This window comes from Polyodon spathula, chromosome 11 (assembly GCF_017654505.1).
Source record: "Polyodon spathula isolate WHYD16114869_AA chromosome 11, ASM1765450v1, whole genome shotgun sequence".
Lineage (NCBI taxonomy): Eukaryota > Metazoa > Chordata > Actinopteri > Acipenseriformes > Polyodontidae > Polyodon > Polyodon spathula.
The window spans coordinates 40,362,778-40,386,960 of record NC_054544.1 but is presented as its reverse complement, the minus strand read 5'-3'; the positions used below and the strand labels follow the sequence as shown (position 1 = coordinate 40,386,960).

The 24,183-nt window shown below is 36.4% G+C and overlaps 1 protein-coding gene across 1 annotated transcript in view; it reads right to left on the bottom strand.

The window, feature by feature from the left end:
* Positions 1-20,629, bottom strand: part of LOC121323554 (ephrin type-A receptor 3-like) — a 113,656-nt gene extending 93,027 nt beyond the window's left edge. Inside the window, exons 1-3 of the mRNA XM_041264673.1 lie at positions 20,447-20,629; positions 7,246-7,310; positions 1,879-2,539 (exon numbers count right to left, since the gene is read on the bottom strand). Of these exons, the coding sequence (XP_041120607.1) occupies positions 1,879-2,539; positions 7,246-7,310; positions 20,447-20,534 (814 nt within the window). The 5' untranslated portion in view covers positions 20,535-20,629. The remainder of the gene's footprint in view (positions 1-1,878; positions 2,540-7,245; positions 7,311-20,446) is intronic.
* Between the last annotated feature and the right edge of the window lie 3,554 nt (positions 20,630-24,183).

The window sequence follows — 24,183 nt, the reverse complement described above, 5'->3', positions numbered from 1 at the left end:
TATAAGAATTGCTCCCTGGGGCTTTTGTTTGAGTTGCAATATATGGGCAAAGACATCTTGTCATATTGACATGTGTTCCCAGTCTGAAGACATATTTTATGGTCTGTATAGACATGCATATTAAGAGATATGCAGTAGAGTGACCTGGTCAAAAAGATTCCCACAGTTTTAAACCAGATGGACATCCTCTTTTTTGTACCCTCAAAATTCTGGAATCTATGAACAAGTACACCGTAGCATTAATATCAATGAGCTACTTAGTACCTCCTGCAAACAATATAGCTTATCAAGAGCATATCTCATTCAGCCACTTGTACTCAAGTACAATAACACCTTTTTCAATCTGTGCAGGATTGTCATTCCTCTCTTGGAGTTATGACCTGTGAGGTTTAGCATCTTGGAATTGGTGTTATCCCTCAAAATCACATATTGTATTTTTTCTGTAAAAACCACAGCAGGCAACTGCTAATATAACACCACTAATCTGCCTAGAAGCTAGACAGGACAAAGCTTTCTTCTTGCAATTTAAAGCAGTGAAACATGTCTTAAGAAAGCTACAGCTGGAGACCACAAAAAAAAGGTTATGATCCTAATTAATAATAATGTATTACACATTCTGCAGAAAGTTAAAAAGTAATGGATGTGTTCATTGGATAACTTTCCAGCCATCTCTTTACTGGTACACTGTTCTAATTGTAATCTCATGTTGAATTCACAATTTGAACCCATATCTATTAGAGAGATATATCTCAGGGCTTAAAACTAGCCCTGTACCCAGTTCTGGGTTACAGAACATCCCTGGTTTAGGTATCGTATTAAAATGACCAGGTATTGGGTTTTGAACAATCAAGCCCTTACTAAATCTGCTCTCAACTGATTACACTAATTTAGCATGAACAGGTCACACCTGAGTCTATAGATTTACTAATAGGAATTGTACTGTACATGCCGCTGTAAGGGAAGAACAATTTATTTAACATCATCTAGCCATTATACAGTATATCAATCAGCAAATGTCTATAAGCCATGTTGATTTAAGTATTTAACAATATCTAAAACTCAGATATAATTCTTAGACATACAGTATTTATCATCATATCTTTTCACACTTACCTGTTTGCCCCCAGGGGACTCCGGGGTGAAAAGGTAAGTGCATTCTAATTGTACGTTTTGCCCTGGGTTGAAAATTCTCAACCCAAGTCTCTAGCAGGGGTGAGTTCGCCCCTGGTTGAGAATTGAAAAATGGGATGAAAAATGAAATATGAATGCAACAGGATTACGCTCGCCTCGGGTTGAAAGCGCGTATGACAGTAGCTACAAAACAAACATTGAGGGGCAAGGGTCGCAAATCAGTGCGTCCTGGGATGAAAATATGTAGTGTGAAACGATCGTGTCCAATCTCACTTCATAGACTGTAGAGTGTGGCAAACAGGGGAGTCATCCTGGGGCCGCCCCATGGCGACTCAACCCAGGGTTGGACGGTGTAATGTGAAAACGACTGTTGTCAGAAATCTCAAATAAAATTTCTCAACCTGTCTAGTTCCCCAAAGCAGACAGTAAAATTAAGCACATTCTACCCACTGGGTCTTAAATGCATTAGATTATTCTCTATGCAAAAGCAGACTTCAACCACAAAACTATACTAACCTGGTCACCTCTGCACTGTAGAGTATCACTCCAAACCCTTCAATACAGATACTATAATCACAGTCACACAGCACAAAACACCAGTAAGTAAAAGTACATACATTATGAACTTGTGTAATAATTGTGTAAAGTATTTCAAACTTTAAATCAAATGAGCAAATGCCCAAGACTATACAACCCTCCATAATGACAGTTTCCAGCATCCTCCATATATTAAAAAGGTTTACTCACATTGACAGATGTCCTTATGCTCTTCGAACCCGGGCTTGCAGACACAGCGACCGATGGGAACTAGCCAGCCACCGTCAGCGCTGCAGTACATTTTCGGTGTGTCAAACTCCTCTGAGCTGTTGACACATGATCCGCGGACCTCCACCAGGGCAGAGTCGCCTCCAGTGACGGTGTCGGGAAACTGTGCCAAGTTCCGCACTGTCAGGGGACATTTCTTGTAGAAGACCCTGACTGAAACCAAGGCAATGCAGGCCCCCACATCCTGAAAGGCCAGGTAAAAACCTTTCTTGCTCAAGAGGCTGATATCCCGCACTTCGGTGTTGAGTTTCATCACTCTGTCCCCTACGTCCACTTGGGTGAAACTCTCATCTGCCGCGATGGTATCTATTTTGATGTACTGGCTCTCCTTGATGAACCACAGGTTGCTGTTGTTAGACTCATAGTAGTACATGTTAAAGGTCTCTTTGCAGGTGCCCGGCACTCCTGGCAAGCTGTTGCAGTCGCGTAGCGTGAACTTGATCTCGATGTAGACGCGCTGGGCACCATCTCGGGGGATCCATCGGGTGCGAAGCCAGTTGTTCTGGTTGGCTTCCATCACGTTGCACACCTGGTAGGTGCGCATGGGCGTATTCCTCTCGTCCATCACGCTGATCTCCTCCCACTGTAAACAGACAATTCTTTATTTGAGAGATCACTGCATTACAGCACAAAAAAGTGAATGCTTCTAGCATTAAAGAAGCAGTGAACTACAACTATATTAAATGTCATACTGAACTGTGATACCTTTATGTCAGTTTACTTCATTGTTTCTAAGTATGGGCAGATTTTTACCACATGGTATTTTACAGGTATTGTAAATGTTCACCATAGTCTCTCATGAGCTTACAGTCCCATTAAACATGCACATTTTAAAACTGTATGGAACAGTACACTTTTAGGCTCCACTTGGTGACAGCTTATAGGATATATATATCGATATATATATATATATATATATATATATATATATATATATATATATATAATCATGTTTTATTTACCAGATTTTAATCTCACCCACTTCCCTCACCCTCCCTTTCATAACTGAAAAATAATTGTTCTTCTGCCTCAGTGGCTCTGACTGACAAGTGATTGACAGGAAACAGAGAAAGGGGGGTTCAGCAGGTGGTAGTGATTGCCAAATTGTGCATGTGAGTGTGTAGGGGGGTAAGGGAGTGTAGCGTAACTTAGATATGATTTCAGTCCATCTGTTTTCACTTCTGTGCTTGTCTGTAATTGAGAACTGCAAGTTATGATAACAAAAATGTATCTTAGTTAATCTTGGTTTTAACTGCATATTTAATTGATACAATTACTGCATCCATCTCAATCACTTGTTTTATTACTGATGCTATTTATTTATTATTATTATTATTATTATTATTATTATTATTATTATTATTATTATTATTATTATAAGTTATTTATTTATTACCTATAAGGCTTCCATGGTCTTGGACTTCCTTATCTTCAATATCTGCTGACCCCATATGTCTCTGGTTGTTTCCTGGGATCGTAAAATGCTAATCTTCTGACAGTCAAAATTAGTTTGAACTTTATTTGCTGTATTATATTTGTATTATTATTATTATTATTATTATTATTATTATTATTATTATTATTATTATTATTATAAAAAAAAACCCAGCATAAAAAAAAAAACCCTGTTGTCCTATTGTCTGGATTAATAGTGTTGCCCTTCTTATTTACTTAACACAGAATTATAGAGAAAAATTCCAGCAGTATATGTTAAATTGTTTGAACCAACTGCTAAATCACAATGTCAGTAAGTGTTTTTATGCCAATTTACGGTCACCTTAATAATTTAAAATGTTAATTTATATATATTATGATATATAATATATATATATATATATATATATATATATATATATATATATATATATATATATATATATAAAAAATCATAGTAGTCATTAGAGAGATCACAGGCATTGCTCTGTTTCATTTTGTTGTGCTGGCTTGCTGGCATATTATAGAACACTTTCTTTGACTAATCCATAGATGCTTTGAATGAGAAGAATATTCTATAGAAAACAGGTGATGCTACATTGATACACTGATAAAAGCCTGGTGTATTAATAAAAATTAAAAAAATTTAAAAAGGAAATGTCAAGAAATAATAAAGACAAACATACAATTAACATGCGTTAGAAAAAGAAAAAAATCTCCAAAGAAACTAACACACGACGCAGAAGTTAACTACAATTAATTGACAGCGCTAGTTGAACATAATCATTTTAGGTTTCATTCAAAACAGTGGATTTTACACAGAAAAGGGTCAGGCTTTCTTGGTAAGAATTTATATTAGAGAATGGAAAACTCTCTAGGACCACCTCGATAGTTTTAAAAGTAAAACATGAGCATTCCATATTATATGAAACTAGCTCTGCAGCACATTAAAAAGACTTGAGTTTTCATCAGTTTCAATACATTTTTTCTTTTTTAATTCAATAGTTTCTCATGGGATGAGATTATTATCAGTGGTTAAAATCAAAGTTTATCACAAGGATTATTTCAGGCAAAAAAATTATGCAAACATTGCACTAGAAAATTTTTTTTAGTAAACTGGTCATTTATTTTAAGTGGGGGCATTGAGTTTCGCCTTTAATAAGCAGTCCACCTGGAAATCAATTTCAGCCGTCCCCTCACTAAACAGAAAAGATGGCAGACAAGGGGTTTAGTTAAACCTTTAATTGGTTTAATTTAATTTTACTCAGCAACCATCCAGTAGTTAAGAGTTTTAACTCAAACGGTTTGAAATCTTGGAAATGTCTTACTTAGGAAAAACTGTCTGTGAATGAGATTTTCCACATCTGGTACTGGGCAGTTCTGTACAATTGACCTACAGGTCAAGTGGCAGATGGATCACTGGCTGAGACAAACATTCACTGGAGGTGGTTTAAGAGCAGAGGGGAATGTGTGTCTTTTAATCTATTGGAAATTAAGTTGTTTCTAAATCGGGTGTCATTTTGTCAGATAAATAAATATGTCTGGTAGATTTTACATTCAAAATGGTGACTCTGTAACACTGTTCAAATCCGGCGAAAACACAGTAACTACCTTGAATTTTCGCAAATGTCTTCAGGTGACACTTCTGGCCTCCTATAAATTTTTTGGTTTACTTTTGGTTATAAACTGTTGATTATAGATACAACATGTATTATTAAATGTAGTCTGAGATTAGACTAAATGTGTACGCATTTTTTGTGATGGCGTCTGTTTGTCCTGTAACATGACTTTAAAATATTTTTCTCTGATTAGTACACTCACAACTCCCAAACACAAGCAAATACAAAGGATACTGATTTCATGAGCAGACTGGCAGCATTTACATTATAGAGAAGAGGGTAAATGCATTATAATCTTTCTGAGGATCATTACATCAACTATCACCTGTGCTGAAACACCTCTTGAGATGTTATAGTAGACTTTTATATATTTACTTACAAGCCATTTTCTATTGAACTGCCGTAATTGTTGTATAACAATGACCTCCTGACCTGAAACTGGCCTGCATGCGCTATTGATTTTCCATGCTGGTGAATAGCAAATTCTGTTTTTTCCAACTTTTTTGTATCAATGCATTGATAATTAAACATGGTATTTGAACATAAATATAATGTTTATAGTTAAAATAAGTAAATTAATAAATGTTACCTTTTTATTTTGTTTTTTTATTAAAGTCAAGATTTTCAATCAAACACTTGTAGCTGTAATAGTAAGTAAAGCACCTGAAAACACTTCAAACATGTCATAATGTTTATAAACATCATGTGGCTCATTGCTGGCATTAAAATAAGCAGGAAAACTATCACAACAGTTCAGAAAACAAATATCCAGCACTGTTGAGAGAGAATCACATTTACAGTTTTCTACTGACACTGTAGTTCAGTCTACAAATGAAGGTGTTTTAAAAATACCTGTTTATCTTATTGCTGGCATTACAATAACAATAAAAACACGTTAAACAGTTTAGTTACAGCAATGTCATGTGAGAGTAATCCTGTTTACAGTACTCCACACATGAAGTTTAGCATTATACTGGCATTACATTAACCAGAATAAAATATCAAACACGTTGATTAAAAAAAAAAAAAATAATAAAAAAAGGTGCCTTGACTCATTCGTTGCTACACAGGCTCATTTCCATGATCGTGGAAAATCAGTAGCCCTACCCGATGACGTCTCCATTACCAATACAAAATGACTTGTGTTCATCAACTTAAACTTGAGCAACATATTATCTTTCTATTTTTCTACCTATTAAGGTATTTTGTTCTACTGTATCCTAAAGCACTAACTAAACTAAAGCACCCTTCATTTTGATTTGTCTGTTAAATGTGAGTGATTAGGAATAGCATAGCAGAGACAGGAGACCAATGGCCTGATCCATAATGTAGTGTGGGATTTAGCAATTTTCAAACTGTTAAGCAACTACTTGTGACTCATTAAGACTATGCTGTTAATTTATTTTTATTTATTTTTCTGGGGGGGGGGGGGTTCCCACTGTGGCAGCTGCTTAAACTCATGCTGAGCCCCCTGCTCAAGAGTATAGACCGGCAAACTGTACTTTTGCCATTAATTATCATACGAATACCTTTCATAATGTTTATGCTGCATGCAGCCTAGCAGAATTAATTGGTTAATGCCATGGATGGTACTGAAGTGAATTAGCTTTACATGTAAAAACATGATCTGCAAACATTTCTAAGGGAATAACATAACTAAACCACAACGTTTGTTAAATATAATTTAACCATAGTTCTCTGGCAGACCCTTTATATTTTCTGCTGTGGGGATGGCCAGGAGCTTACTTGCTTCTCTTCATTGAATGCCAGCAACAGTCTCACTGACCATGCAAACCTGGTTGCGTTAACCTGCATAAGTACTTCTGCACTGTGACCAGGCAGCCTTTCATTGCACTAACACAAATGTATTATTCAAATGAATCTGACTATTGAATGGATTTCCTTGGTATGAATCTTTTTTTTTTCCCATGCTGGAGTGGGCCAGATTTCAGGTTAAAATCTATAGAAATCTATAAAAAGTTACCTATAGGTGTACTAATATCTGTCAGATATATTTAATATTTATATAATATATATATATATATATATATTATATATATTTATATATATATATAATATATATATATATATATTTTTGCATGATAGTTACATAATCTATAATTATACACAACCTATACTGTATGATTACAAGTTTCAGGACACTAGAGGTTCACAGGCCATTGGTGCTCCCTTGGCCTATGCTAGTTTGATCAAAGATGTGAAATTAGTTACTTACCCCTTCAGATGGATATGCCACCCAGCCCAGGTCTCCAAGAGCCGACATTGAGTCCAGCAATGTCACTGCAGATAGCATCAAAAAAGCAAAACACGGTTCAGTATTTCTGACACTATATCAAAAGGAAAAATTCAAGCATATGTAGGCCTTCTGGGCAGCATATGTTATTTATACATTCATACGTACATGTCAGCCCCCAGAAAAGCTATCAAATGACACCATTCTGTTCAATATGTGAATGGGTAGTTCGACCCAATGTTCAAACTCTCTTTTCAGGGGTTTTCTGGTATTCGATTTTATACATTTTCCAAAATACAACCAATCAAAACTGGTCTGGTGCTTTCACGAGATTTTGTTTAAACTCTTTTCCTACTGTTTGTATACTGTCCTCTAAAATAACATAATTCAAATTAGTCAGGTTCCATTAAATATCTAGATCATACTGTCTTTCTGTAAAACAAGTATGGAAATAAGGTACAACAGCTAACTGTAAATGTGATAGAATAATATGCCATGCTTTCAACTTAACAATTAAAAAGCATGTGACCATTGCGCTGTTTAAATTGCCTTTGACAACCTGTAATTGGTTGCCCTTAAGTTTCTGCACTGTGCATCTGACTTGGACAGTCTTCTTTGAGCCATTGAGCCCTGGCTGATTCATTTTTGATTACATTCAATACACAGCTGTTGATTTTAAAATGTGATTCAACATGTTTACATTCCATTGAAAACAAGAACAAATGTTAATAAGCTGCATTTTTCTCTGGCTGTGTATCAACACTTGTGCTGATGACCAGGTTCTTCCAAAGTCTCTGCTCAGCTTCTCACAAAGGAAACAACAGGGTTCTTTAACTAGAATATAGAAAGAAGCTCTTGGAACTGCATACTGTATACATTTGGTGAGAATTTTTTTTTTTATGTACTGGATGTCAAATTTTTTTGCAGAAACTATAGGCAAATGAAAGTTTGGATAGTGTTTTCAATAAAAATTTAGCACTACATGTAATACTTTTTTTTTTTTTCAAAAGCATTGGCTATGTAAAAAAAAAAAAAAAAAAAAAAAAAAAAAAACTGTTGCCAGGTTACACTTTTGCTTTGCCTTTATTAATAATATTTTTTTTAAATAAAGCGGAATGTGCTGGTTTAAAGTAGACACTAAACCAGTACTTTTGGTAATCTCATCTCCATATACTTTCCTTCATTTTATCACGATGAAATATGTTGTCAGCTAAAATAATGACTGCATGTATTATGTTTAAGCTTTACTAAGTGTCAAAATATTGACTTTATTTAGTTAACGTACACCACCTGCCACCCCTAAAATGATTAAGCAGCTAATATGATGCAAGACAGCCCCAGAGCTACACTTTCTAGATCCTTGGTTAACTAAAACAAAAACAGATATTGCTGCTCAATGGAAAAAGAAACAATTAAAATAGCCAGTGGTCAAATCGATCAAGGATTTTAACTGGGAACTCAATTCGTGCAAGTAGCCAGGTGCTTTATGAAAGGCTATCAGAAAGATAAAGTACATAGACTAGTACATGCACATGGCTAAGGCAGCTGTTCAAGAAGAAGGCTATGAAGGACTCTTGGGGAAACTTGAGTGGTTATTACATTTGTATTTAAAAGCTGTTAAAATGCCAGCCTCAACTTCTTGGGAAAAGGGGTCAACAGTTAACGATGACCTGTGCTGCGTTGACTCATTCTAAACAGTTTTATTTTGGCAGACAGGTTTTAACTGTTGTATATTTATAGTAATTCTCCTGGCAGACAACTTTTTGACAACCTGTGCTAAGTAGTTTACAAAGAATGGGACTCCTACCCGGGTCCTAACCTGGGTTCTGGCATAGTGTGAAACCATGTACCTGGGTCGTACCCGAGTTGACCCGGTTCGGCAGCAACCCACCGCAGGATGTGGGTAGATGCTCTTTGATCCGGGTCGAGCGACACAAAATGCATGACGGCCGTCCGTAAGCCGATGCAATAAAAAACAGCCACGCCTGCGTGACGATTTCACTTCTGCAAGGAACACTTCTGTTTATTCTGTTTAGCCATACTGCTGTTGATTAGACAGCATGAGTCAAACATTTGCTCTTAAGCAATCAATGCTTAATGAATACAGTAAACAGACTGCATTAGGAATGTTATATCTTGCTAAAGCAAAGTTGAAATGGGTTACAAAAAGAGAATACTAACACAGGTCTGCACATATTGCTCTGCACTACTGGGAACCATGCAAACCAGCATCTTTCCATATTCTTACTGTGCAGCATTCTTCATGTTGTCTGATGCCAAGACAAAGACAGCACAGTGCAATCCAACTGTTAACACTACCTAAGGTATTCAATGAAATGGTTTAAATGGAGAGATGTTCCTTACAAAGGGATGATCTTTAAAATGTCTGAATGGTGAGCTGAATGCTGGTTGCAAAAATGGAAGTGGCTTCCCTTGTGTTGGTCACTGTACTGTATATCCTTGGTTCAGCTGAACAGTAATGCAACTTCAGATTATTTATAAACATAAGCACTTTAAATGTACAGTATCTGGATCCAAGCTGACTGCAGGCCTATTTATAACTCTAGCAGAAAAAGGCAGGCAGATTGTTTCACTGATAAGACTGTGAAGCTAATGTACTGACCCTCTGTTGGGGTAAGAGGAATATATTAATGATGTGTTCATGAATTCCTTGGACTTATTTAAGGAAATTGTAGCCTGTACAGTATGCGAAATAATTTATACCCCCAAAATACAAACACTTCTCTCTCTTTTTCATTTATTAATTGAGCATGTTATTTGTAACATAATCCAAATACCGGTAAATTTAGAAGTGTTTTTGCAGTCTAGGCTTCATAATACTGTATAAGTAAAGTAACAGTCACCAGGCATTTGCCAAAACCCAATTTTATTTCACACAGCATGTTTATGGAGTTGAACTGTGTGACAGATTTGTGATTAGTTCTTCAAGCTTGTCGCATGCGATTTATGATACAGAGCGCTGTACGTCTGCCTTAAGGGATTGACCCAAGGCCACCAAGCTCAGAGAAAATGAAACCTAAACGAGATAAGAAAAAAAAACATCACTGTGAAAGACCAGTGCATTAGTCACTGTCACCATATCAAATTCAAAAAGGATCTACTACACATTATCAAAAAAAAAAACACTGCTCCACATTAACTAAATACAAAACTATTTATTAAAACACCCTAAAACAAAAACTGGCCCCTATGAATACATTTTTCTGATTTCACAAAATAAGAAAACCACACAACCAGGAAATATGTCCTGCCTGCATCTCATCAGATAATACGGCCAAGTTATTTTTAGACTCAACCAAGCCACCCTATTTTTTGCAGGCGAGGAGCTGTAACGTGAGAATGTTGATAATACCTAATTGAGATTCCATTATATGCTGATATACGCTATTATTTCCCCACCGGTATGGGATTTGGGAATATCATATTTAGAGGAAATATGGACCCTTTTGTACTTTATTGATTATAGATGATGTCACTACATGGCATCCATAATGACTTGGATAGCCTATAAACTCATGACATTGTGGCCTCAAGATTTCTTCCTCCTTTAACATGACCTAAAAAGAATATTCATTCTACTTCCAATCATTTTTTTTCATCAGTTACTGCTCTTTTTTTGGGGAGGGGTTACTGAGACATCTCTTTATTTTTCCCTCAAGAGAGTAGTGGTTTTATTTTTCCCCCAAGTTCTTTCATATTTAATGTCCAAGTACATTCCAAAATATGCCATTTGATCTGCAAACATACATCTTTTGACCCTTCCAAACGTTTGTTTATGGAAAGGTGGTAGGCACTTGGGGTTTCACCTTGTGTTACTACACATTTTATTCCTAAATCATCATTTAGGACACTCCAGGATGTTGAAAATCCTTGGGTGCTGCTATCCAGTCTTCTTTGAGATAGGAGGCACTGGCACAGAAACAGAGTCGTGCTGAAAGCCCAAGGGGTGGTTACACTATATCTAGTATATTCCATGACTGGGCATTTCTAAAAGTTTTTAAAACAAAAACAGTAACAACAAAAGTAAAATATTATCAGTATTAATATGACGATTTCATTTAGTGCAGCTAGCTTATTCTATTAAAAGTGTCTTCCATAGAAATCAAAGATGAGCTACCCCAAAGTAGAACTCTCAGTATTTACTGTACTGTTGTTAACAGGTGCCAAGACTGAAATAGAAATAATTGCAATTATTCCCCTGCAATTTGAATATTTTGCCCACAGTTCAGCTAAAAACCTAATATTCTACAACAAATCTTCAGTTCAGATGTAAAAAGCAGCATAGCATTTCCCACAGTGATTTAAAAAAAAAAAAAATAAATAAAAAAAAAAAAAAGATTATGCATGAATTATTTCACCTTTACTAAATCAATAGTCCAGCTCAAATATTATTTAAAAAACATTTCAATCTGATTGCTGTTGGGGACCAGTGACATTCTATCTTGTTAAATCCAGGAGGGGCAGAGTCTTGAATGACGACAATAGCGCCACAGTACAGTCTGGAATGCTGGGTCTATCAACCTGTCTATCAAACGTGGGGAAAAAAAATCTTCAATTCCTCCCCTAAGCCATTGGCAGCAATGTCATAACACCTAGTCACTCAAGCAGTCTTTCCAGCAGCTTTTGTATTATTATTACTTACTTCTATGGGCACCGCTGCTATCTTTGTTTAGTCCATTTGTATCATTTACTGTGACTTAAATATCAGATATGGTTCAAAGTAGGGCAAGCTATCAATTAATAAATAGTGTTCAAACTATGAAAGGTTCTTCACTGTGTGTGTGAAAAGTCTGGTGTAGTGCACCCACCCTGAATTGCACCCAATCAGTGGACGCACAGAGCAGCACAAACAGCAGGTAATGAGTTTATTAAGATATTTTCAAGTGAAACGTTGTCTCCCCAATACTAACATCAGACAATTCAGACTCCATTGGTTTTACAATCATTTCTATTGACAAATACAAGACAGTTTGTTAAAACGCTCCTTCTCTCAGTGTTTCAGATCTGCAGCTCTCTGAATTTTCTAGTTTAATCCACAGCCCTGTCTGAATAAAGCTGCTTTAGTCTACCTGCCAAACTGCAAAGCCCTCTGCCAATACCCCAAGAGTTTAAACACATGACAAAAGTGGAATCAATTCATTTTCTTTAAATAAATCCAAGTTATTTGAAAGATAGTGTGTGTATCTTTTGGCATGTTGTGCTTTAAGGCCCAATACCTCTTGTAAAAAATATTTGGCAGTAGGTGGGTAGACCACAGGCAGGAGTACTGGTCATGGCTTTGTGCCACTATGTAACTGGTCTGCATGCAACTGGAGCTGTCGCAAATTTCCAATCCCAAACACATACACCAGGGCCATTTCTCACAGTTACGGGTTCAGTTGTCACCCTCGGGGGTAGAAAGAAACAAATGTGTGGTTGACTGCACATCGTGTAGGCATTGGCTTTCCTTTTTGGTATCTGTCAGGCATCTTACAACTTAATAAAAAGTGTTTCTACTCATCCCTGTATATCTGATCATAAAGAGCCTAATCATTTCTACCAAGTAAATGTTGTGGCCTTTCAGTGTTTCACAGAAGGAGCTGATGCTGACGGGCAGTTTCCCAGATATTCATTTACACTTATGACTGGCCTCCTCACACCCTGGGGATTTAAAGCTTAATCATCGGCTGAGCTAGAGGTTAATTGCAGAATGATTCATTTGTCCAACACCAATTACAAATCCAAGCAAATCTAAAATGTTGACCGATTGATTCTGTATTTTTATTTTTTTTTCTGCTCTTATCGTAATATAGTCTTTCACCCTTTTAGCTGGACCATAGAACAATTGTAGCAACAAATGAAGTTGTTCACCAAAGCCTGGAAAGCCCAGTTTTGCCTCTAATATTACAAGAGGGCCATATTTAGTAGTATTTACATCCCGCAATCATGTTAAAATGTTTGCAATTCATATACAAAGTAAAGAGAAACAGCAATACATAGATTTCTGCTGTGAGTTTCTGGTGTACTATTTTACACAAATACATCCTCACTACATTACAACAAATCTTTGTAATATTGAATATCTTTGTAAGTTTGATTCAGGTCAAGGTTTATTATTTCAGGCGTGCCTGTTCTGAAATTGTATCTGATCAGCTTGATTTCAAAATGCACCACTGTGCAAAAAGAAATGCAAATGCATGTCTATTCAATACATTTACTTTAAACCACCAATACATCTGTGGTGCATTATAGTATCACTATGACACTGTCCTTGGGAACTAAACTCTAGGACCTTTTAGAGGGTGTCACATTATAAACAGCTAAGCAAAAGTACTGTTATTTACTGCAGGTTTGGTTAAGGTTAATGTAGTCTTGGAATTTTATTGAGATATCCTTTTTTTGTTTTTGTTTTTTTGTTTTTTTTGGAATTGCCAATTGTTTTTTTCCCCTCCTATTCAGAGTATGGTGCATTAAACTTGCTTCTTTGGTATTTGAAATCTTATGCATTGAGTAAAAAGTCTGAGACACCAAATAAAACATCCCACTCCCTTTAAGAGTTAGAATGCTATTAAGGTCTGCCACTGTTTAGATCATTAAACAGTTTTGATTTTTCTTATATGATATAATAAAAGGACAAATAAACTAAAACTTGTGGGGGAGGGGAGGTAAACTCTAATAATTTGATTGTACAGCTGGATTAGTAGATACTAAACAAATAGTTATTTGAAAAAGTGTATAATTCTTTGTGATAATAGACACTGTGCCCCAATGGCTTGGAATACAATAGAAAGCCTTTCTCCTCTCCTTTTCAATTCCTTGTCCACAGAGACTTAAAGCAATTTCCATATAATGGCTGCTGTGGGGAGATGGTAGAGCCTAGGAGCAGGGGACCACATCGCAAAACAATTACTACAAGTGCCAGTAATTGGCTGACATCTGAGACCCTGGAGACTGACCTAACCCATTAGCCCTGCGAGAGCGGAACTTGCAGGCTAGGTGTGATAAACATGACAGAGCATCATTGTTATGTGGATTCAGGAGACTTTGGTCTCTAGTGCTGTTCCACCCAGACACTTTCAAAAGCACAAAACGTGCCACATTTAAAATGAAAAGAATAAGAAAGAAGTTAGGGAACCAAAGGAGATATAATCATATGTGCTGATTGAGGTTCTTTCCAAATTTTTCACTGCTGTTTGTTATAACAAAGCTGGAACACCTCGGCCCCCGACTGCTACAGGCCCTATTAAAAATCACCTCCACTCCAGGTAGCCTAGCTCTTGCAATCTGCACCTGCTTCCTTGGAAGAGAATTCTAACTAAAGTGCCTTGTCTTCTCCGTTGACAGATCTTCAGCTGGTTTAAAAAGCTGCTCACTGTTGAATATCAACCACTATAGCCTGTTGCTTTCAAGAATGGCTTTTTACATGTAGACAGCTCACTATTACCAACTGTATGAAGTGCCATTAGGATGCACTTTATCAAGTGTAATTTTGTGTGCATGTGTGTGGAGATCTCTCTCTCTCTCTCTCTCTCTCTCTCTCTCTCTCTCTCTCTCTCTCTCTCTCTCTCTCTCTCTCTCTCTCTCTCTCTCTCTCTCTCTCTCTCTCTCTATATATATATATATATATATATATATATATATATATATATATACAGAGAGAGAGAGAGAGAGAGAGAGAGAGAGAGAGAGAGAGAGAGAGAGAGAGAGAGAGAGAGAGAGAACATATAGGATATAGATTATCTTATTAACGGAAAGGAAAGGTTATGCCGTCAAGTTTTTCTGTCTGTGAACTTCAATTAAGAAGACTTACTGCGATCTTTCCAATGTGTCTAGTTAATTGTTTTACTCTTAAAAATGTTGTCAGGATCTTTACTAAAAGCTACATTATATGTGATATTATTTAATAATAGGTTAACTTTAGGCTGCATAGTTTACAAAGTTTACATTTAATCGCTGGCTACTTTATTATATGTTTTCTCGTACATGTACTTGCAATATATTTGCAAGTATTAGCGAAAGAGAAATAAATTGATTTTGTATATGGGTTATGACATAAGTAGAAATAATTTATCATTTGTCATGCGATTTATTTTTATGTGCAATTATTTGTGTTTAAAATGTAATAATAACAGATTCTAATACAACATATTATCTATTATTTAATAATAGGTGTTAAGTTTAATTCCCAGTTTACAAAGACATGACAAACTCTCACCAGAGTTCTCATATTAAATTTGTAATTGTTGTGGATATTTATATTTGGTTTTCTTCATACAAATAATACAGCAAAAGAGAAATAAATGTGTATAATTTATGTGTTGACATACTGTATCAGAAATCATTATGCATTTGTCTTGTATAAGACATTAAACTTCTATAGATAGATTCCCTGTCTCAAGCAGTGAAATTCTTCACTCCGAGAGATTTAGAACTGAAATGGAATTAAACTAGCGATGAAATACACTCATACATTTTCAAAAAATGTAATATTTAATAAGCATGAAAGAAATCTCACTAATAGCTTATTGTAACACAGTCAAATGACAATTCCATGTTGTTGAAATTATTGAGTTGCAATAAGTGCTGCAACAAGTGCAAGAAGGAGAGTGGGTTGGGAGAGGGGAACAGGGAATGGACTCGCCCCTGGACTCGCTACTAGAGCGGGGTTGTAGCTCCTCTCGCAGCAAAAAAGTAAATACATTAGAACAGATAATAGGCTTATGATAGGCTTATAGATAATAGACACATAATAGGCTTAATATTTATTTAGTTATAAAACAAATTCTGAATAAGATGTCTGTGTTATAAAGTGAGAGAGTGAAACATACGTTATACTGATAAGTTGTTTACAGTTTGCACAACAGTACTGTATTTACTGTTGAAATATTGCATGAATCACTAGTAAAGGGAATTGGAGGACATGCTGTATGAGTGTTATATCCGAGGTGCATTAAAACTGACAGCCTTATAGCAAGGGAGCTATATACTGTGTGTGTTTTCAACAGTATACAAAAACACAGAGTAGGCAGACAGAGAGTAATTCAGTGAGACAACAACCTGCTAGGCCTAATAATGACCTTTGACCTCTCACAAAATGAATCAACTTATAATTTCAGATTCTGGGGTTCCCATAAAGTACTGTAGCACACCAATAAGGCATTTAAACATCTCAACAAAGCCATCACTTACAGAAGGATTCCTACGGTTTTCTGCTGTTGCGAAAATGCATTTAGTAAAAGGATTAAAGGAATATGGAGTTAACCTCATATAATGGGGTTAACTGTGGAACACTATTAAAACTCTGCTCTCTCCTGATAAGAGTGGGGGATCTTCTATTTGCTTAAACAGGAGGTATTCTTTCCTACTAAGATTGCTTCCTGCTGTTCTTGTTCCTGAACAGAAGCCAATAGACGATGTTTTAAAAGCTACCAATATAGAAGACGATCATTGTTATGAGTCATGTATTCCCATGCCACGTGGGCAAGATCAAAACCTCTAGTAAATCAGTTTCAAAAGGCTGGTCACCACAGACATTTTTCATTTCCATGATATTGACCTTATACCATTGAAGGTACTATTGATGCATGGTGAGGATAGGGGTATGTTTCCTGGCACAGTAAGAATAATGGCATTAAAATAATAGCATTAACTTAGCATGTTCTGAACCTGACCAGTAAATGGCGTATTCAGTCGCAATCCACTTCTCTTCGTCACACCAATCCCCTATTTTTAACAAGACGTTTACAACAGTAAAACATTGCATAATCTTTTCTTCAAAAAAAGCTTGAATCATCAAGTACTGTGATATTTTCCTTCTGGTCGTTGTTATTGCAAACAGTTCACCCATTGACATATAAATCAAATGACAATAACTGGAAATCTAAAGAGCAGTACAATAAAAAAAATAAATAAAAGAGCAATGCTTCCTACTTTTCAGGGTCAGAAATAGATGGACTGAATGAATATTGTCTATTTAATTAGACCTGTGTGATTAATCACGTTTTAGTTAAAATATGTGTCTGCCAATAAGTACATCTATTATAAATTAAACCAATTAAAACACCTTGTTGACCTTTGCCTTTTGAAAATGGCTTTGGAATCCCTTATAAGGAATACCTAAAGTGTAGAATACTGTGCATGTGCTCTGTGGTGCTGATGCTGGCACAAATATTTAACAAACGGGACTGGGTGGAGGATTCTTCAGACATTTCTTCCTTTTACAAACCAAACAACGGGCTGTTGACCAGTTAAAGGGGTTGAACAAAACAGCGAAAAAGAAGCACCTGCCATACCACTGTCAATGGTGTGTTCCAGGGCAATCATTGGCAGCCAGTTTCCAATTGATTCAACAAGACACAATATACTATGCATTTAAATTGTATTATTGGACACACAGCCATTCCAGAATGATGGCCTCCTCTATTTCATATGGACAAATTAATCAAAACTTTTGAGACTGTTACTTTTGAAACATCCTTGTCAAGACATTCCATCAGGGAGATGCAGTTCTACATACACATGTCATGGGTTGAAACTCGCACTAGCCCTGCACCACGTACTGGAACCCTTGTTTAGGAATATAATATAATGACTAGGTGCCAGGACTTTGAACAAACAGGACACTGGTAAATCAGCTTTGAACTGATTGCATGTATTACGTCATGAATAAGTCACACCTGAGTCTAGAGGTTTACTAATTGGAGTTTGTTCATACAGCTATAAGGGAGGAATTATTTATTTAACATCAAACCTATGTTCATTTAAATAAAAGTTACCTGAAGGTAGTTCTTAAACCAAGGACTGGGTGCAGGGCTAGTGCATATAACCATCGATTTATAAGAGCGAATTTACGCAAAAAGGATATGCTTTTTGTTGTTATTGTCAAACTCCTGTATCTGATTATTAAAAGAAAAAAACACATGAAATCAATAACAGCATCACACATTACTATCCTGAGCTGCAAAAACCGGTGCCCGTGGGATTCTTTTAGCACAAGGGAGCTTGCAGATTGCAATTATTTGGCTGATATAGACTTCTCAAGAAACTGATTATTTTTCCTTGTGAATAGTGTGTTGCAGAATAGAGGAAGTGCACAGGCTGTCATCATTTGTTTAAACAGATGTTCAAGATAGACATACCATCATATTTCACTATACATAAAACAAACAGGGCCCAAACCTATTAGACATCAAAAGTAAAACATATGCCTTTAACGTGCACATTGTTAAAAAATAAAAGGAAAATGGCCGGCAGGCCTTCATCAGTTTTCAGTTCGGAAAGCATATGAATTAATTAGACAGCATTTAGGTTTGTAGGGTATTAATGGAAAGATGGAAGTTAAAACTGAGAAAAGTGTGGAGAAAGTAGCAGAGATCCTGACTAGAAATGCTAATGGTAGCGTTGTGTGCTGCTGGTTATGCAAGGACGATTTGAATGCTCTCAGCTGTTTAATGTATAATTTAAATCACATGGATAAGGTTCATGTCAGGCAAGACATTTAAAAAATTTGATACTAGCCATATAATTGCTTTTGCCAAGTGGTGCACTGGGTCAATGCACTGTAATACATTTTATAACAGTAGACCTCTGTATATTATAGTGCATGCATATGCATGTGTATGAATAGACAAATAGGCTTCAAAAAAAGCCTTCTATTTTTTGTTGATGGCACTGTGACTGGTTTCTTGGTGAAATCTAATTAAAATCTACCAGTCCCTGCACTCATCAACACCCCTATTATAGCTCACGTAACCAAGGTGAAAACAACAAATTATGGATGTCACCCAGGTGTGATGCTGATAAACCTCACTAATGAGGTGCCCCTTGAAAATGGTCTGCATCTGGTACCAAACAAAAATACTGCAAAGCAACCAGAACTGCCAGTAGAAATTATTGGAGCGCCATCTACTGGTACAGGATATCAAATGCAGAAAAATGCATTTCTCGCCCTGTGCATTTTAGACCAAAACAGGGGTAAACCTTGACTTAGACTCGCAATGCTTTTCTATTTGTTTAATGTTTAAAGAAAAAATTCAACTATTTAAATCAAAACGTTCTTTTAAAAGTTGCGTATGGCGTCTAAGGTTTCCAAATTACTTATAGGTTTGCCATATGTGCAAAAATACGTGTTTAAAGATTAGTTTATGATCAAAATGCTACGTCAATCAGTGCAAAGAAAAAACATATTTAATCAGTATTTAACTCTATTACTAATTCGGGTTTAACAACACAAATACATTTAAACTACTGCACTAAGAGACAGAAACATATTGTACTTTCTAATAAAACTACATTCACGATTAGAAACCCCCACACTGTCTAAATCATTGACGCTATATTTGCGGCTGCTTGAAATTTTGGGTAGATAAGGTGACATTTGCATCCTACAGCAAGTGCTCCAAGCGCGTCTTTTTTTTTTTTAAATGTAATTTTTACAGATACTCTTCTTCAAAGCTTCACGTTCTGAGTCCAACATGTAACTGCATTTTCTATAAGGTACGATCTGGTTTAATAATATACACATTAAATGTTATAAGTAATGTGGCAATTGTAAATGTCCACATTACAATTAAAAAGTAAATACTTGGAAATGATTCTATAAAGAAATACCTGAATATACCAAATTTGCATTAGGCAATGCCGGACCCATAATTCATTCCCAATAGGTAAATATTTACCTTTTTACTGCACCCAAGCAATGTTATTATTATTATTATTATTATTATTATATTATTATTATTATTATTATTATTATTATTATTATTATTATTATTATTATTAGTAGTAGTAGTAGTAGTAGTAGTAGTAGTAGTAGTAGTAGTAGTAGTAGTCGTAGTCGTAGTCGTAGTAACAGTAGTATCGTTGTTGTTTTATTATTCAAACAGCGTCCAAAACTTTCACTCCAATTTTACATTCCGCCAAACTATTTGTAATTGAAAATATGCTCCTTGTGTGTTGTCTTACCGATTGTATTACCAATTCAAAATGAATGCAAGTGCCCTAGAAAAAACAAAAACAAAAACTTGAACAATTCTCCGTGCGTCTTTCCTGCTCCAAGCCTTACGCATCATTCATTGCAACCACAGCATCCACAGTGGCAAATGGTACAGAAATAAAAAAACAGGTTTGTGGCAGAAATCAGTGTTATTAATTGCATTAAAAGAAGTCCTTTAACAAACCCTACCTTCATTCTCAGGGTAAGTCCTTAAAGCCTGGTTTGGTGTTAGCATGTGAAGAGTGAGCAGAGAAGGATATATCCATAGTAAAACCATTTTCAGGCTACACTGTGCGCCAGCATCCCTGTGTACAAAGTTACACAAGCTGAAAGAATGAGGGAGAGAGAGCAAGAGAGATGAGAGCAGACGGCTGGAGGAAGGAGGATCCACTGAGAGCTCGGGCTGTCAGTCACAGCGGGGTGGCTTACAAGGAGACCCTGGGAATCGAGCCACATCCTCTGTTAAAGGCACATGCTTCTGGGTCGTTCGGCAACCCCTGGATGCTGAAGAACTCAAGTCTCAGGTCACAGATTTTGACGGATGTGCGTTATGGTGATACCGAGCGCTTGAGATAAAATAAGGTATTGCAAATGTATTTTTTAGCATAGAGGCGCAAAAACTTGTGCTTAGCAGTCAGTAAACTCTTTTAGTCATCGTTGTGTTCTTTTCTAGCACGTTTATGCGTCAGTAAAACACAATAATACTATAGTTGTAGTTACTGTTCCAGATCAGCGTCGTTTAGGGTTTTTTTTTTTTTTTCTCACAGCCTACGTATTCCTTATTAATGCACCAGATCCCGTGGTTAAAGTTGAAAAAAAAAAGGTCAGAATAACCAAAACATTATTATTATTATTATTATTATTATTATTATTATTATTATTATTATTATTATTATTATTATTATTAATTATAAATAATAATAATAATAATAATAATAATAATAATAATAATAATATACACACTGCTGTGCAAAAGTCTTAGACATGTTGCATTTTTTCAAAGCCTCCACTAGTGTTTTCTACTATTATAACAACCTTGACTTGCATAAAGAAGGAAAAACACTGAGTAAAACAGCTTGCATCACTCGGTTTTCAAGGTGTGGTCTTGGAAACTTAATCAACAAGTACAGAGAAATAGCATCTGTAATTGGCAAACCCAGGACTGGAAGACCCAAAAAGCTGTCTAACAAGGATGAGCAATAACTGAAGATAATATGCGTAAGGAACAGAAAGAAGACAAACATTGAATTGACAACAGAACTGGTAGAAGGCACAGGTGTCGTTGGCCATCAAATCAACAGTACGAAGGTCACTGTTGAAATCAGGACTTAATGTGTTGCAATAAGAATACCTCTGTTAAGAAAGGGGAACAAGACTAAAAGGCTAAAATATGCACAAGAACACAGAAATTGGACTATGGAACAATGGTCAAAGATACTTTGGACTGTTCACGGATGGACGACACCTGTGTCTTTCATCACTTGTCTTCTTTCTATTCCTTACGGATATTATCTTCAAATATTGCTCATCCTTGTTAGACAGCTTTTTGGGGCTGCCAGTCCTGGGTTTGTCAATTACAGATGCTGTTTCTCTGTAATTGTTGATTATGCTTCAGATACCACACCTTGAAAATGAAGTGATGCAAGCTATTTCACTCAATGTTTTTCCTTCTTTATGCAAGTCAAGATTGTTTTAATAGTAGAAAACACTAGTGGAGGCTTTAAATAAATTGTTGATGCTCATAATGCATTAGAGTAGAAAAATGCAACAATTGTCAATTGTTTTACTGATTTAGTTAATCCTCTGCACCTGATCGTAATTATAAATTAGAGACAGGTGCAGGGTATTAAGAGAGGCAGCCAGACTGATGAGCCCGACTGCGTGTGTGTCCAGTCGTATTGAAGAGCCCAGTATATGAGAGAAAGGAGCTTAGCCGCCTCCGTATATAGTATATATAATATCTATATGTTACCACCTAACCCCCGCAGTTCGTTTGAACAATATTCTAATATCAGTTGAACAGGTCTTTTTGACCTGTATATATATATGGCCGCCCTACAAGGGTTTTTACCCTCGAGGTATAATTAAAATGCTAATAAATTTAATATAATTACCTGCAATAGAAAAATTAGCCTATATAATATATAAGCATATTAGGGCTGTCAGAGTTAACGCGTTAATGCGTGCGATTAATTTAAAATGCTTAATGCCGTTAATTTTTTTGTCGCAATTAACACATTCCATAGTTCAAGTACAACTCCACGCTCATGCATTTGTTTGTCAACCGAATTCTTGAATGTAGATAAAGCTTTTTTGACAAAGCAAGCTTGAATGATGCAGAAAGCTGCTAAAGGGCTTTTAAATGGCCAGTTTTATTACATAACACTTACAGATGGATCTTTGGATAAAAGCAAAGTTATTTGCATCTACTGTAAGGGTGAATTTGTGTATCACCGAAGTATACCGAGCCTGAAGTATCATTTACAAGCAAAACACAGAGTTCGCGCCGGCAGCAGTAGTGAGAGGACTAGCAATGCAGGAGAGCAGCAGCCTACTCTTTTAGAGTTCGTGTGCAGGAGGCAAATGGTCACGTCAACGAGCCACAAATTAACAAACGCAATAGCGAAGTGGATAGCTGCAGCTTGCAGGCCAATTAACGTTGTGGAAGATGACGACCTGAGGGACATCATTTGGATTGCATTGAACGACTCAACGTATGAACTACCATTGAGAGCCACCATCGTTACGAGGATACACGAGCTGTATGAAAACGAGAGGGCTAAGAAAGTGGAGGAGTTGAAAAATACACAGGCTGTTGCCCTCATTGGAGACCACTGGACATCGATGAGCAACCACAACTTCCTCGGGGTTACAGCGCGCTACATCGATGACAATTGGAAACTGCATTCACACTCTTTGACATTCATATAAACAGAAGAGAGGCACTATGCTGAAACATGCACTGAGAATTTCATGGATGTAGCAAAGCAGTGGAACATTGAACAGAAGGTTACCACACTTGGAACAGGCACAGACACAGAACATGATTGCAGCTGCGAGTCACCTGCCTTTTGAACACCTGCCTTGAACCACACACAGTCTGCAAAAGTCAGTCACAGTGTCCCTACAGAAAAGTGGGTTTGACAATGCCCTAACCAAATGCCGAAAAGTAGTTGGGCATTTTAAACACAGTCCATCAAACGCTGCAGAGGTAGAACAACAACAATGGGCAAAAGAAGGAGTCACTTGCACAAGACTTCACAACAAGATGGAATTCCACTCTGGAAATAATCAAGCGTGTGCAAAGAAACCAACAACAAGTGTGTGTGTGTGTGTGTGTGTGTGTGTGTGTGTGTGTGTGTGTGTGTGTGTGTGTGTGTGTGTGTGTGTGTGTGTGTGTGTGTGTGAGAGAGAGAGAGAGACTTTGACTTTTAAGATCCTTTATTTAAATATTCCAAATAAAATCCATTAAAATTCAAATAAAGGTAAAACACAACAAAAGTTAAGATTCCTACTGCCTCAGCAAAATGTAAAAAATCCTAAAATACATCGTGTTCTCCTTAAAAACTGATTTTAAACAAAATAAAAGGATCATTAAAAAATCAATATTAAACAGTGTTTTTTTCTTTGTTGAAAACAGATAAAAGCCAAAATAAAACACTGTAAAACAAAAATTAAATAAAATTAGAACAAAAACTGGAGCTCCACCTCCTCACTCACAGCACACAAGGCGTCTCCCACACACCACCTCTCTTGAAAGTCCTCCAGGTTACTGACCAGTTTAAAATACTCAAACTCTACTCTGATCTGGCTGACCACGAGCACCCTGAACTGAACAACTAAACTGGTCAGTCCAGAACCAGAGAGTTGATTTTTCCTTGTCTTTAAAATAGCCAATTTTGCCTGTCCAATTATAAAATTAATAA